The following is a 15,835-nucleotide window of genomic DNA, read 5'->3' as shown; positions in this document are numbered from 1 at the left end:
GAATATGTTGTTTACATTGCTTCACTGATATTGGCAGGTCACTACATGAACAAATGGAAGCATCCATTTGCCAACATACATAGCATTAGGGAATATTTCAAGCACTTTAGTGGGTAATGGCAACAATGTGCCACTTAGAATGGAGAAAGTTAATAGATGGTGTTGGGTTTAAGGCAGAAAGTACAATTTCAAATTATCTAAAGCCATCTAATTTGTGATATTGGTGAACTTAACACGAATTTGGGGAGAAATTGATTTTTGTTCTATTCCAAAATAAAATTAGTGCAACTGACAACATAAATCCAGATTAAAGGCAGGTTTGCAAGTGAATTTTCACAATCCAGAAAATGCTCCAATGACCTGTAAAGTAATATAGCCTTCAATGGTGTGCAATTGGTTGCCCAACACTGGAGTCTGTATAGATTTTTTTTCGGTTGCTTTGTGCTTTTTAATGACAAGCAAGTCAGACTATTACAAATGATGTCTCATTTCTAATTGGAGTACATTTCAGATAATTTATGTAGATCAACGTGCTCAAATAGAACAATTAATGCCACTACAATTGTTCTTTCATCATTATGGAGGCACAAAGCTGCCACAGCACCTGTGACTAGGGTTCGAATCTGGCACAGTCTATATGGAGTATGTACGTTCTCCCTGTGTCTGTGTGGGTTTCCTCCCACTCTTCAAAACATATGGACGGCACAGGTTCGTGGGCCAGAAGGCCTGTTACCATGTTGTATGTCTTCATTTAACATTAAAATTTCCCTGGAATTATTCTCTTTTAATGTTATTTTGTTGCAGGATTTAAAACTGAAGCACGTGGATGCTACTATCCATAAAGGTTGGTGAATTTTCCACTCTGGATTATCGTGGAGATTAAATCATCAGATGTATTCAAAGCGGAAGTGAAAGGTCAGGGAATTGGGGCTATGGGGAACACAGCAGTTCAGATGGTGGCTCTGCACTTCCTTCCAAGGGAAATTAGGGTTAGGCAATTAAATGCTGGCAGCAATGAGACTTGAGTTGATTAGAATTATTAAACTGAATAGCAGGGCAGACTTAATGGGCCAGGTAGTTTAATGTTCAAATGATATAAAAGGTATCCTGATAGAAACACATCAGATTTCACCACACTTTGAAGCAATGAATTCTAGATGATGATAATTTCCTGCTCAAAAATAAAATTCCTTACCCCACCCCTCTGATTATTTCCCAATTGTTTTAAATCTGCTTTCATGATCCTCCAGCTAGACTGTACTTTAATAGGGATAAAATAACCTCACAAATCCAGGTAGGGTTGGTGTAATTTTATTTTATACATTTCAACATAGCTTTATAAAAAGATTAAGAAAGGGTACTGCAGCTTTATAACTGTGGCTCACATATAGATGGTAAAACTTTGATACTTTATTCCACATTGTAGTTTTGTACAAAAAGCACAGCTCTTGTGGTTCAAGTGTTATTGCAGAAAAAGGAAAAAAAATGTTATTGCATAGAGATCTAGCAGACACAGGTCAAAATCAACCAAGTCCCTGCTGCTTGCTGAGTGTATCAAAATTTAATTAAATACAATGTACTTTTATCATTTAAAAAAATGAATCTCACAGATCAGTGTAAGTAGGAGTTGGGAGATGTAGACATCAGACAGATGCACCAATAGAAAATATTGATCTATAATTCAGAGACCATAATTCTTTCCTATAAAAATGTTTCAATATAGGAGCTGAGCAACCATTGGTAGTAAATCTCACTTCAATCCATTTTGTGGGGCTATTAACAGTTGTTTGTGCGGCAATGGCAATTGACCTCAAGTCACTTTTTGCCTCCACTGGTTTGAAATGAAGGTTCCGAATTGTGCTCTTTTTGTCCATTGTAACTAGAATTTTTTTCTATAATTTTAGGGTGATCGTGGATACAGTTCTGAATATGTGTTCTTGGAAGGAACATTTTTACCACTTTCTTTGTGATGCTATGGTACTGATACTTGCAAGTAAGTATTTATTGAGGAAAATATTTAAATGTTTTCAAAAGCTGGGGTGATGGGTCAAGATTTGAGAAGAAGCCAAGAAGCTCACTGGCAGACCCGACTGTATTCCTGGCAGGTGGATCCAATTCCTGCAACAGACAGGTAGAGCTTTCCATCTGGACAGACGCAGACTTCATATAGTCCCTGAGAGCTCGCAGATCCACCCTGTGAGCCATGAGGCAACTTGGGTAGTTTCACTGTCTCGGCATCTAGTACCAGCTGTTAATGAATGGAAAACAGAATGGTTTAATTATTTTTACTGCATTACATCTTACAATATTTTACACATATAATGCAAATCATAATTGCAATTCTTTCAATTAGTTTTCTTTGATTTTCCACTGTTTGCTGATATCAGCAAAAGAATGTTTAGCATCATCTTAAAACCCGAGAGACTGCGCATGGTGGAATCTGGAGCAGAGTTCTGACCCAAAACGTCAATCATTCCTGTTCCTTCATTGATGCTGCTTGGCCTACTGAGTTCCTCCAGTGGATTGTGTTTTACATAAAATTTGGTAACTTTCTACTCCTTCACATAAGGGTATAAACTGTGTTGCTTTGATTTATGCCCATGTTTCATACAATTTACAGCAGTGGCAAGAGTTGGAGTGGGAGCATTAAAAAGCACCAGTAAAGGTACATGCTTGTGAGGGATTGGTTGATCAACTCGAAGCAATAAAAGGAAGGGCAGGTCAAGTGTGACCACTATGGAGCAACTATTGTAGGAGTGGCCAGTGTAAGTAGGCTTAGAGACTTTGGTAAACAGAGGCTGAGGAAGGGGAGAGGTAACAGCAGTAGCAAAAAGTTTTCCATAAGAAACTGGAGGTAAGAGCAGGTGAGGTCTTATTGAACAGTATAAGCTGTGGGAATGGCAGCCAGGACAGTATCCTCTTGGATGATGTGGGAAATCTGGGACAGCACAAGTGTCCCTGATCATGACACCTGTGGGAAGGGCATCAAGCTGCAGCTCTGCACAGACCAAGTTAGGGAACTGGATGAAATGATCATTCGGAAGGCAGAGGGAGTGATAGACATTAGTTTTAGGGAAGCAGTCAGTACAGGCTAACCCTGTGGGCATTCCCTTCAACAAAGTGTATACTGTTCAAAGGGATGACCAACTATGGAAAACCTGCAGCAGTCAAGTCTCTATGGCTCAGAAGGGGAAAGGAGTGATGGGGGATTCATTGGTAAGGAGAATAGACAAAAGATTCTGTGGAAGGGATCAAGACTCTCGGATGGTATGTTGCCTCCAAGTTAGAGACATCTCTGAGTCCACTGAATTCTTGAGAGAGTGCCAGATTTTGTGGTATACATTGGCACCAATGACATAGATGGGAGGAAGGTAAAGAGCAGCATCCCTGGACCACACACTAATGAGGGCAAGGATAGGAAGTTTTGGCACATGAATGCGTAGCTGAAGAATTGGTGCATGGGTTCAGGTTTATGGATCATTGAATCTCCTCTGGAGAAGGTGGAGTGATTGCCTACCAAGTCATTGTGGGTAGAAATTAGAAACAGGAAGGGAGCAATCATGATATTGGAAGTATTCTATAGTCCCCCAATTAGCCAATGGGACACTGAGAAGCAGGAAAGTAGGCAGATTTTGGAAAAGAGCAAAATTAACAGGGATATTCCCTCATTATTAACTGGCACCTCTTTAGTGCAAACAGCTCAGATGAGGCAGAATTTGTCAGGAAAGAGAAAAATATATAGGTAGAGAGGTAGAAAAGGAGGAGAGTGAGATATATATAGAAAGAGAAAAAATATATATATTGAGAAAGAAAGGGTGAGAGAAAAAGATAGAAATATATATATAGGGAGAGATTAGGGGAGATAGAGAGAAAAATAAAGTTAGAGAAAAGCGATATTTACATCTGTTTTCTCTATAAAGAGATATATAGATAAAAGATGTATATAAGGAGAGAGTTAGAGAGTAGAGAGAGCTAGAAAGAAATGGATATATATTTAGAGCGGGAAATAGATATATAGAAATAGAGAATGAGATAGAGAGAGATACAAGGCCCTTTCAGATAGGGCAAAAGTCCAAATGTAAAGGCAGAGCACCTCTGCCAAAATGCATATCCACTTACCTCTCTGAATGTGTGGCGGCTGCCTCAGAGCCGTTTAATCCAACCACTCTCAGAGAGGGATAATCGGTGGAGTGCAGCACTCCACCGATCGATTTGAATGTACAGCCTCACTAAGCAGCTGTTTAGGTGGGGGCTAATAACTCCATCAGTCTGCGACCCAACTTCCCACTATCTGACAGCCCCCACCCGCCTGGGGAGGGGAGGTCAGCGGGGGCTGCTTGGACAGGGGCAGCTTGTAGGGGGCAGCCGGTGCAGGCTATGACAGCCTCAGCACCTCACTGGGCACTTTATTTTTCAGGGCTGCTCTCTGTGCCTCAACACAGCAGACCAATGGCGGTCTTCCCTATCCATAATCCTCCACACAGCAGGAAATGTTTTGGGAAATACGGAGCTATGCCACATATTTATGATGGGTGGTGCTGCGCCACTAGTCACCCAGGCTCCATCGAATCTGGAGGGTACTACGAGGTGCTCTGGATATGAATGGGACACGGCTGCTGTCTCAAAGGTAAATTCTTAGTTTTCCATCCACTCCTGTAGGTGGCCTCAAGGCAGAGGCATAACATGAAAATGGACATATAGAAATAGAAAGATATATATAGAACAAGAAAGAAACAGAGAAAGAGAGTTAAGCCGATTTCAGGTGGCCAGAATACCCGACTGTAAAGCTGCTTATTCTACCCCAATGCTGCTGTCGGGTGGCCACCTGAAATGGAGAACCCGGCCAGGAGGAGCACTCTTACCTAATCCTCCTCCTGTAGGTATATTCTCCGGCTCAGAGAATTTCCCCCCCGCCCCCTCGCCATTGCACCTGAAAGCAGCAGTGGGACTACATCCACAGGAGCCGGTGTTCACTTGGACGTGGCTCTCCTTCAGCTGGCACGTTCAGGTGACAGAAAGGCGCCTTCTCCACGGTCACCTGAACGTCCCAGCTGCACTCCCCCAGCCGCGTCTGCCGGCACATTATCTGCGTCCAACCACCTGAAAGCGGCTATAGATTGAGAGATGGAGGGGAGAGAGAGAGATATATAGATAGGGAGAGAGATACAATTAATGTTAATGATATAAATATAGGTAGTGATGAAATAAATATTGCACTTTTAGGAAATATTTTTATATAATTAACCCTTCCTGTTAGTTATAGGTATTTCCATCCATTTCTTTAATACCTAAATATTTAATTGCATCCGTTTGCCACTTAAACTGACTTTACCTTTTACACTGTAACCATAGGCATTATTTCACTCTTGTCATAATTTATTTTATAACCAGATACTACACCATATTTCTTTAATCTTGAATACAGTTTATGAATGATCTTTTTGGTTCGGTCAAATATATGATGACGCCATCTGCAAACAAACTGATCTTATGTTCTTTTCTACCCATTCTCAAACCTTCAATATCATTGTCAGATCTAATCAATTCTTCTATTGCTAAAAGAAATAACGAAGGTGACATACGGCATCTTTTTTGTATTGGTAAACTCGGTATCTCCTACCTCGTTGGAGGACATACCAGCTGCCAATTAAGGTTTGGTTCCTCCCACCCATTAGTGCACACCATGTCGTTTTACCATGCAAATTACCTGGACTGCACTCTCCAGTCTGCCTGAACTTGGCCTTGGACCATTGGCTGTTGCAATTGGATTGACTCTCCTGGCACTGAGCCATTGTAACTGGTAAATGATCTGGGCTGGACACTCCAGCATTATAAAGGACCATGCTCTCTCTTTTGGTTCCTCGTGGCCTGTGAGTATCACCTTCTGTATTGGGTTGGGGTGAGTCCCGAGGCCAGTTAGAGCCCTGTCCATACAGGTCAAGGGGTGGGGGCATGTAGTGTTACCTTGATCTGATTATTTACCGTATGTATGTTTGTGACATTCCTCAGTTTTGTTGGTTTTTCCCTCTGTACCCGCAGTCCATATCCATCCCCTTGCGAACTGCGTGTTTGTTAATTTAGTGTTTGGATTCCGTTGTTTCATCTGCATCTCTTGAGAATAAACTTGTGCTTTGTACCTCGATCTCTGTCTGGTTCTTAACTTGTGGGACCCACATGAACCTTTACTAATAACAATTGGTGCTTCGAGCAGGGTCCCAAGGATTTTGGTGAGAGGAAGATGTTCTGGAACAAGGGAAATAAAGCCAGTAAAGGCCCCAGAGACAGAATTCCCAGGTGGACCGACAACAGGAAGGGATTCACGAGTCTGGCCAGCATGCTAGCAGACTTCAGAAAGCCAGTGGATGGGCTGAGTAGATGGACCCCACAAGCATTGATGGGGTCCCCACATCTGCTCTATATGTGCACTGGAAGGAGCTGTGTAGGGGAAAGCTTGGTGGTTGCCCTGTGAGCCAGCCCAGGCTGTCGCACCCACTGTCCCACCTGATCAGATCTCCCCAGACATTAAAGCTGAGATTAGGCAGGAGCTGCTACAGGAGATGTCCACGCTTGCTATCTATGATCAGCATACCTAATCACCACTGCGCCCCAGTTTAAAGTCAATGGTCCTTCCCATCATGGCATTGGCTAATGGGAAGATTGTGCAGGATGCCATCACCCCCCTGGAAGGGCTAGAATACATGCAGTGGGGGGTCACCCATCCAGGTCTGTAGGGCAGCACTGGAAACACATTCCCTCCTCATTTTATGTGCAGGTTGCTGTTCTTGGATCTGCTGCGCACAAGGGTTGACTGTGCCAGCATAAATGGGATCCTGACCTCTGCCATTTATGCCCTGTGGGAAGAGCTTTGTGGAGGGGAAAACCTACAACCACCCTGGGATATATCCTAGGGCTGCCCCTTGCCGACAATGACACTGTCTCTGCTCCTCCCCTACTTCAAATGGTCTCTCCTGTCCTCAAGACTGAGCTCAGAGACTTGCTGAGACAGGAACTATCTCATCTGCACCAGCAGGAACCCTCACCCATGGGGTGGAAGACCCCACCCCCTTCCTATAGGATGAAGGCCAGGGCACATTTGTTCCATTGCCCACTCCTGCCTGGGGACCTGAGGACACATATACCTGTAACAGTCTTAATGGTGCCTTCCCTTGAATGCATCTAGGGATCAGTATTTAAAAGGAACAGTTCCTTTATACCAACAGGGGCAAGTTTATATTCGGGGTTGCTCAGGCTACGATTGCAGCTGGGACATCCAAAGGGGAACCAGTTGTTGTTCCCCCCTCCCTCCAAGTTTAGGCACATTCAAGTAGGGAAAGCACCTGTCTGTAAAGGTGGAGGTTCTTCGCCCTTGTGTCTGAAGACTTACCTCTCTGAATGCACCATGGCCAGCTCCAAGGCGCCGATTCCAACCCTTCTCGGGGCTCCGCCGCCTGACCTGAACGTACAGCCGCGGCTGGTTAGGGGCGGGCTGATGACCCCACTCACCCCTTTCCCTCTATGACCCTCTCAAGGCAGGGGCAGCAGGAGCTGTCAGTGGGTGCCAGCGGGGCAGCAAAAGCAAATGGGGCAGATGATGCAGGCTGTGACAGCCTCACTGGGCCACTTTGTCCTTCGGGACCACGCTCTGCAGCTCAAAACATGCCAGAACAATGGCTGTCTTCCCTACCCATAATCCCCCACGCAGCTGGAACTGTCCTGGGAACCACAGAACCTTTGCTCTGCCGTGTATTTATGGTGAGTGGCGCTACAACACCAGACACCCCTCAATACAAATGGGATGCTGGAGCAGCCTTTTAGGGCTGCTGTCTGAAAGGTAAGTTTTAAGTTTTAGATCAGCTCTTGTAGACAGCCTCCAAGCGGAGACCTGCAACAAGAATGCTTTCTTTTCCATTTCATTCCTCCTCCAGTTCAACTCACAAGAACAATTTGCAGCTACTTGGGACAAGAGACATTCCAGTCACACTCTGCCACAGTTTAATCTGCTGCAATATCCAACCTATTCAACCTCTCCCAGAGGTGTCTATTGTCCATTATACCATTGTTTCAGAGGGTCTTCACATGCCAATCTCCATCAGGAACAGGAGTGGGGGGGGGGGGGTGGGCTGGCTCATTAATATTGAAAAGGTGCAGTGTCCCATCCAGAATCTCCTGTTTCTGGGGATGCAGTGGTGCTCAGGCCAGAGATATTTCTGAGACTGCCAAGAATGAAACTTTGAATTTTGCCATCCCCTCAAATAAAACAGACACCCAGAGCCTTGTGGGCCTCCTAAGTTATTGGTGGCAGCATGCTCTTTAAACTGCTCTATAGGATCTCCTGTAAGAAATCCACATTCCTTTGGGGACCCAGAACAACAAGCTGCTTTTGTCACAGCAAAGGAAGCTGCTGAACAAGCACTGCCACTCACCTCCTGCCAGACGATCCAAGAGTGCATAAACCTGCTAGCATCCAAAGTTCCTCAACATGATTATCCAACTGCACGAAAACCAACAAGGTCGGGTCAGATACAGCAATGAGCTCTCTGAACCCTTCTCCATTAACAATGGCGTGAAGCAAGGCTGTGTTCTCGCACCAACCCTCTTTTCAATCTTCTTCAGCATGATGCTGAACCAAGCCATGAAAGACCCCAACAATGAAGACGCTGTTTACATCCGGTACCGCACGGATGGCAGTCTCTTCAATCTGAGGCGCCTGCAAGCTCACACCAAGACACAAGAGAAACTTGTCCGTGAACTACTCTTTGCAGATGATGCCGCTTTAGTTGCCCATTCAGAGCCAGCTCTTCAGCGCTTGACGTCCTGCTTTGCGGAAACTGCCAAAATGTTTGGCCTGGAAGTCAGCCTGAAGAAAACTGAGGTCCTCCATCAGCCAGCTCCCCACCATGACTACCAGCCCCCCCACATCTCCATCGGGCACACAAAACTCAAAACGGTCAACCAGTTTACCTATCTCGGCTGCACCATTTCATCAGATGCAAGGATCGACAATGAGATAGACAACAGACTCGCCAAGGCAAATAGCGCCTTTGGAAGACTACACAAAAGAGTCTGGAAAAACAACCAACTGAAAAACCTCACAAAGATAAGCGTATACAGAGCCGTTGTCATACCCACACTCCTGTTCGGCTCCGAATCATGGGTCCTCTACCGGCACCACCTACGGCTCCTAGAACGCTTCCACCAGCGTTGTCTCCGCTCCATCCTCAACATCCATTGGAGCGCTCACACCCCTAACGTCGAGGTACTCGAGATGGCAGAGGTCGACAGCATCGAGTCCACGCTGCTGAAGATCCAGCTGCGCTGGATGGGTCACGTCTCCAGAATGGAGGACCATCGCCTTCCCAAGATCGTATTATATGGCGAGCTCTCCACTGGCCACCGTGACAGAGGTGCACCAAAGAAAAGGTACAAGGTCTGCCTAAAGAAATCTCTTGGTGCCTGCCACATTGACCACCGCCAGTGGGCTGATAACGCCTCAAACCGTGCATCTTGGCGCCTCACAGTTTGGCGGGCAGCAGCCTCCTTTGAAGAAGACCGCAGAGCCCACCTCACTGACAAAAGGCAAAGGAGGAAAAACCCAACACCCAACCCCAACCAACCAATTTTCCCTTGCAACCGCTGCAATCGTGTCTGCCTGTCCCGCATCGGACTGGTCAGCCACAAACGAGCCTGCAGCTGACGTGGACTTTTTACCCCCTCCATAAATCTTCGCCCGCGAAGCCAAGCCAAAGAAAAAACATTAAATCTCTTGGGATTATCCTTAAATGTTTTCTGCTAGAGAGTTGCATCCTGATTTTTTCCCTCCAGATTTTCTTTTTTCTCAAGCTTGGTCCTCAGTTTCCGAAGGATCTCCAGGTATGCACTGCTTAAACAGTGCCCTCCATAATGTTTGTGACAGAGTATTTTTTCCTTTATTTGTCCACAGTTTTAAATTTGTAATCAAACAATTCACATGCAATTAAATTGCATATTCCAGATATTATTCAAGATTGTATAAATTTGACCATTTAGAAATTACAGCACTTTTTATACCTGGTCCGCCATTTCAGGGCACCACAATGTTTGGAACATTTGGCTTTGCAGGCATTTGTGATTACTCGGGTATACTTAATTGCTCCAATGGAGCAGGTATAAGAGAGCTAGGCTTGCTTCTAAACTTTTGGTCATCTTTGGAGCCTGTAGTTGCCATTTTTCAACATGGGGACCAGAGATGCGCCAATGAAAGTCAAAGAAGCCGTTAAGAAGCTGAAAAACAGGAATAAAACAGTGAGAGATATCACCCAAATGTTAAGGTTGCCAAAATCAATGGTTTGGAGCATCATTAAGAAGAAAACATACCAGTGAGCTTAGTAATCACAAAGGGACTGGTATTCTAAGGAAGACCTCCACTACTGATGACAGAAGAATTCACACAATGAAGAAAAATCCCCAAACGTATGTCCAACAGATTGGAAACACTCTTCAGGAGGAAGATGTGGTTATATCAATGACTAATGTCTGCAGGAGACTTCATGAAAAATATAGAGGCTAGACTGCAAGATGCAAACCCTTGCAAAGGCAGCATACTTGATTCTTGGCAGTTCCATTGCACCTTTACACTTAACTTTTGCCATCACTTTGTTTCAGGTTAATCCTGCTCTCATCTGTCCACAAAATCTTTTTTTCCGTAATTCTGCAGGCTCTTTTAAATACTTTTGACGAACTAATCTGGCCATCCTTTCTGTTGCTAACTAGTGGTTTGCATCTTGCAGTCTAGCCTCTGTATTTCTTTTCATGAAGGCTTCTGTGGACAATGGTCATTGACACATCCACACCTGCCTCCTGAAGAGTGTTTCTGATCTGTTGGACATATGTTTGGGGATTTTTCTTCATTATGATGAGAATTCTGTCATCTGCAGTGGAGGCCTTCCTTGGAATACCAGTCCCTTTGCAATTACTGAGCTCACCAGTAGGCTCTTTCTTCTTAATGATGTTCCAAACTGTTGATTTTGGTAATCCTAAGGTTTGAGCAATGTCTCTTACTGTTTTATTCTTGTTTTTCAGCTTTGTTAACTGTCATTGGCACAACTCTGGTCTGTATGTTGAAAAATGGCAACTACAGACTTCAAAGGTGATCAAAAGCTTAGAAGCAAGTCTAGCTCTCTTATTCCTGCATCAATGAAGCAATTAAACCTACCTGAGTACTCACAAACATCTGTGAAGCCAAATGTCTCAAACATTATCAATCCCCTGAAATGAGGGGACCATGTATAAAAAGTGCTGTAATTTCTACATGGTCAAACCAAAAGGTATATAAATAAAATATGAAATGTGCACTTTAATTACATGTGAATTGTTTGATTACAAATTTAAAACTGGGGAGCACAAGGGCAAATAAAGGGGAAAAACGTCTTTGTCCCAAACATTATGGAGCACTAGAGGATGTGTTTAAGGTGATGGGGTGAGTTTTTTTTCCCTAACACAGTGAATGGTGGGTGTCTACAATGGGCTACCAAGAAGCAGATTCCAGATTTGGAAACAGAAATTAGGTAAAGGGCCTAATAGCTTGAATACACCTGAGATTGTCTGATCTTGGAAGTTAAGCAGGCTCAGGACTGGTCAGTACTTGGAGAGGAGACCGCCCAGGAACACCAGATGCTGTAGGTTTCTGTGAGGGACACTGGACAAAGTGGTGACTCTGTCTTCCTTATGGTAGACAAAAATCAAAGAATTTCATGTATTTTACTCTATAAATGTAGTATTACATGGCAATAATGGAACCTTTACCAACAATGGCATTTAAGAGGCTTATGGATAAACACACAAATAGGCAGTAAATAGAAGAACATCTTATCATGTATTAGCAGCAAAGTTTTAGATTAAATTGGACATTATATTCAGTGCAGATATGTGGGCAGAAGGGCCTGCTCCCGGGCATGTTTTATTGTAAAGCAATTTTTTTAAAAATGGTGACAGATTGAGAAATTTTGACGTTCAAAGAGGCATTGATGTTACACAAAAGTAATTTAAAACTACTTTGCAGGTGCAGGGGGCAGTTAGAAGGGGTGCAGTATATTGGGCTTTACTGAGTAAGGATTTGGGTAAAGGAGTAGAGAGCCTTTCTTGCAAATACATGGGACCACATCCAGAATATTGAATTCAATTCTAGTTGCCTTATCTAAAGAAGAATAGACGTTCTGGAGGGACAGCAGCAAATGTCTGTGGAAGAGCTTCTTGGACTGGTGGCTTTGCCTGAGTAGGAAAGGATGAGCAGACAGCTCCTGATTTCTCAAGTTTGAAGAATGAAAATGATATAATTGGGCCTTAAAAGATGTGGCAGTCCCAGTTAGCATCATGGTCGTCGCCACGCTATTACAGCACGAGTAACCCACGTTCAAATCCAACGTGTATGTAAGGAGTTTGGACATTCTCCCTTAAGTCTGTGTGGAAAGGATAACACAGCATTTGCTATACAGAAATGAATCTTTTTTAAAAAGAAAATAATTGTACATATTTTCTTTCCATTAAAAAACAATGCTTGCAACTAAATTAGTTCTTCATCTAGTGATGGCATCGAATGCTGAAACCATTTTATGAAAGGCAGAAGTGAATGTATCCATGTGGATTTGAAGTGAACTCACCATTCCTTCACTGGTGTGAAAGACAATGTCCTTCTGAGAAGAGGCTTCGATGTTTCCAGCTCTTGCTCTGATCTGAACACCTTTTGGTGCATCCATACTCAAACAACGAGTTGGAGATTCTAGTCTGGGGGCAAGAAAGGTTACATTGAGAGAATCTTGTGCCAATCTATAAATAATACTTTATTAAACCAGATTATTATATTTTGCCACAGCTTGCATTTATATTGAACGCTTACCACAGGAAAACAATCTGAAAGGTTATTAAGCAAAAACTAACACTGAGGAATATATAATGGATATCGCATTATAATATATAATAGAGTATAAATAGAGTAGAGTCTGTCACACAATGAACCTGCATCAGGAGTGGTGACGGTCGCCACTGATGATGTATCCAAGGAGACATGCAGGAGTAATAGCGCGCATGCGCAAGTTAATTAATTAGGCTGCATACATAGGATGGATCTCAGACACAGGAGGAGGAGAGTGAGAGCGTTAGGGTCACCGTGTGGCACTGAGCCAATGTAAAGGTCAGAGGGGTTTGGCTGGGTGGTGTTTGGGGAGATGAAGAATGCAGTATTGTGTCTGAAGAGAATAAAGAAAGTCAACTTAATTTTGTGCTGAAAGAAACAAATGAGTGTATTCTTTAATTGTGTGTAAATTGGGTAAATCAGTCCTGCTAAAAGTGATGAACCCATGAGTTCACAGCACCTTATAGTTTCAAGTGGATAGTTATGAGGATAAAGTTCTTCCAGGAGCAGAGAGGGAGATTAAGCTGGAAGTTCTCCCTTCTTATTAATAATGTGGTTCATGATCATTGAGGCATGTTTCTCTGCCCTCAATGTGATGTCGAAAGACGAAACTCAGTTTACTCATGGCACATCTTCCAGAGCAGATTGATGGTGAAGTGGAGGTTGTTTTAGTTGATCCGGACAATAATCTCCCACACGACATCCATAAGGCTGCTATTCTGCGGTATTCTCAGTCATCTCGGGAGGCTCGTATTGCCGAATTACTAGCTGATGACAGCCTAGGCGATAGGCAACTGACACAGATGCTGAGGAGATGGCACAGGCTACCTGGGACAGACTTTGCTGAAGGGGATTTCTGAAAGCAGAGGGTTTTCCAATGTTTATCTCATCGAGTTCAAGGACATTTGGTGAGTATCTTCTGAGCATCCACCATCGACCATTTGGCAGATCATGCCAACCTCGTTATGTCCACAACGTCTGCAATGAAGGTAGAAGGATTGGCTACTCCCCCTAGTCAGCAGGTGGCGATACATCTAGGTTCTCCTTGGCGTGCATACTGCTGTAAAGGCAGATATTAGATGTTCAGTGGCAGAGCTGGTATGTGACACTACGTTGACTTGGCCTGGAGAGTTAGTGAATCCACAGACATCACTCTATGATCCGATGAATTATGTTGATCATCTTCGAGAAAACATGACATTACTCAGACCTATTCCTACGTGACATTTGTCAGTTGCATAAGTGCCAGATGATTTACAATGCTGTATTCATGATGCTGTTCGCAAACCACTTCAGCCGTTTACAATGGTCCTTTGGAGGTCTTACGACGCCACCAAAAGACTGTGATTGACTGAAATGGGAAAGCTGACATGGTATCCATCGACAGGCTGAAGCCGGCGGATATCAACAGCCCATGTTTTGCGTTGGGGTCAGAGTCGGAGGACCAGTCACACCCCTGCCAGTTGGAGCATACATTGCCTGCCTTGCAGTATCATATGAGATCGGACTGGACTGTCAGCCTTCCATTACAAAGTGGGAGAGATCCATTCAGTCGCCTCCTTGCAAGGTTTGGAGGCTGAGGTGGTTGGGGCGTGGGTGGAGGGTGGCTGTCATGGTCGCGTACTTACCCGTGTTGGGAGCGGTGCCAGTCGCTGCTGGTGACCTATCTGAGGCGACACGCGGGTGTAATAGCGGACACGTGTACAGGCTGGATACATGGGCTTGGTCTCGGATGCAGGAGGAGGAGCATGAGAGCGTCAGGATCACCTGTGTGGCGGTGAGCCAATGTAAAGGTCAGAGGGGTTTGGCTGAGTGGTGTTTGGGGAGATGAAGAATGCAGTATTGTGTCTGAAGATAATAAAGAAAGATGACTCCATTTTGTGCAAAAAGAAACGAGGGAGGGTATTCTTTAATTGTTTGTAAACTGGGGTAAATCAGTACTGCTACAACTCTTCTGGTTTGTCAGAACAGCTGAAGAAGGGTTTCTGACCTGTTCTATGGATGCTGCCTCGCCAACTAAGTTTTTTTTAAGCACTTTTTAACTCTCCTTAGTATTTCTCATCCTCCAATACATGATCCTGATCGCCCTCTTCACCTCCCTTTAAAGAGCCTCTTACAGCGAAATGGAGACAGAGGAGAGAGTTTCCAAGCCTCAATTTTTGGCAGCTGAAAGCCAACAGTGTGATTATCATTGACCAAGAAGTCCGAATAGGAGAATTGGTGCTGCAAGAAGAGACAGAGAGGTAAACAGTGAAAGAAGTGGCCACTGCTGTCCCAAGTGGTGAAGAGATCATTACCATGTACAATTTCTATACCATTTTAATTAATACAAAATAACTCAGTAATGTGAAGGGACACTATTTCCCAGTTTTTGTGTGAAGTCTACTATTGCAATTAAAGTAAGCTAATTCCGACAATAACTTCCATATGTTCAAGCATAATGAGGCAGCCTAACAAATTGAACTTGAACTCTCGCCAGTTATTTTCTTGATTTGGTTTCAAGATCATGGGGTTGTCAAAAGTCGTCTTGGCTCACAAACACCTCTGGTTATGCGACTATGAGGGAGACAGAAACACTAAAGGCTCATACTGGTAACTGTAAACTGTACTCAAGAAGAAAGAAATATGTACAAAATAAAGAACGGTAAACAAAAGAAAGAAATGTAAACATGTTTATGACATAAATATTCAGTAATAAATAATGAGTCCTTAAATAAGTCTCTGAATGAGTGTTGTTCAGGAGTCAGCTGGTTGAGGGGTAGCAACTATTCTTGAACCTAGAGGTGCGAGTCCTTTGGCACCAGTATCTCCTACCTGATGGCAGCAGCAAGAACACCTGCATGTCTTGGGTGATGTGAATCCTTGATGATTGTTGCTGTTTGCTGATGGCAACATTCCATTCTCAATGGTGGGGAGAGTTCTGCCTGGGCTGTGTCCATTATCTTTTCC

The 15,835-nt window shown here is 43.8% G+C and overlaps 1 protein-coding gene across 6 annotated transcripts in view; it reads right to left on the bottom strand.

The window, feature by feature from the left end:
* Positions 1 to 1,295: 1,295 nt before the first annotated feature.
* sgcg (sarcoglycan, gamma) overlaps positions 1,296 to 15,835 on the bottom strand; it is a 527,276-nt gene continuing 512,736 nt past the window's right edge. For all 6 annotated transcript variants that reach the window (XM_069891401.1, XM_069891398.1, XM_069891400.1 and 3 more), the window contains 2 exons: positions 12,636 to 12,759; positions 1,296 to 2,248 (listed from right to left, as the gene is read on the bottom strand). In XM_069891401.1, coding sequence (XP_069747502.1) covers positions 2,075 to 2,248; positions 12,636 to 12,759 — 298 coding nt within the window. In that variant the 3' untranslated portion in view covers positions 1,296 to 2,074. The remainder of the gene's footprint in view (positions 2,249 to 12,635; positions 12,760 to 15,835) is intronic.

The sequence above is a fragment of the Narcine bancroftii genome, chromosome 7 (assembly GCF_036971445.1).
Source record: "Narcine bancroftii isolate sNarBan1 chromosome 7, sNarBan1.hap1, whole genome shotgun sequence".
NCBI lineage: Eukaryota > Metazoa > Chordata > Chondrichthyes > Torpediniformes > Narcinidae > Narcine > Narcine bancroftii.
This window is presented reverse-complemented; position numbering and strand designations above follow the sequence as displayed.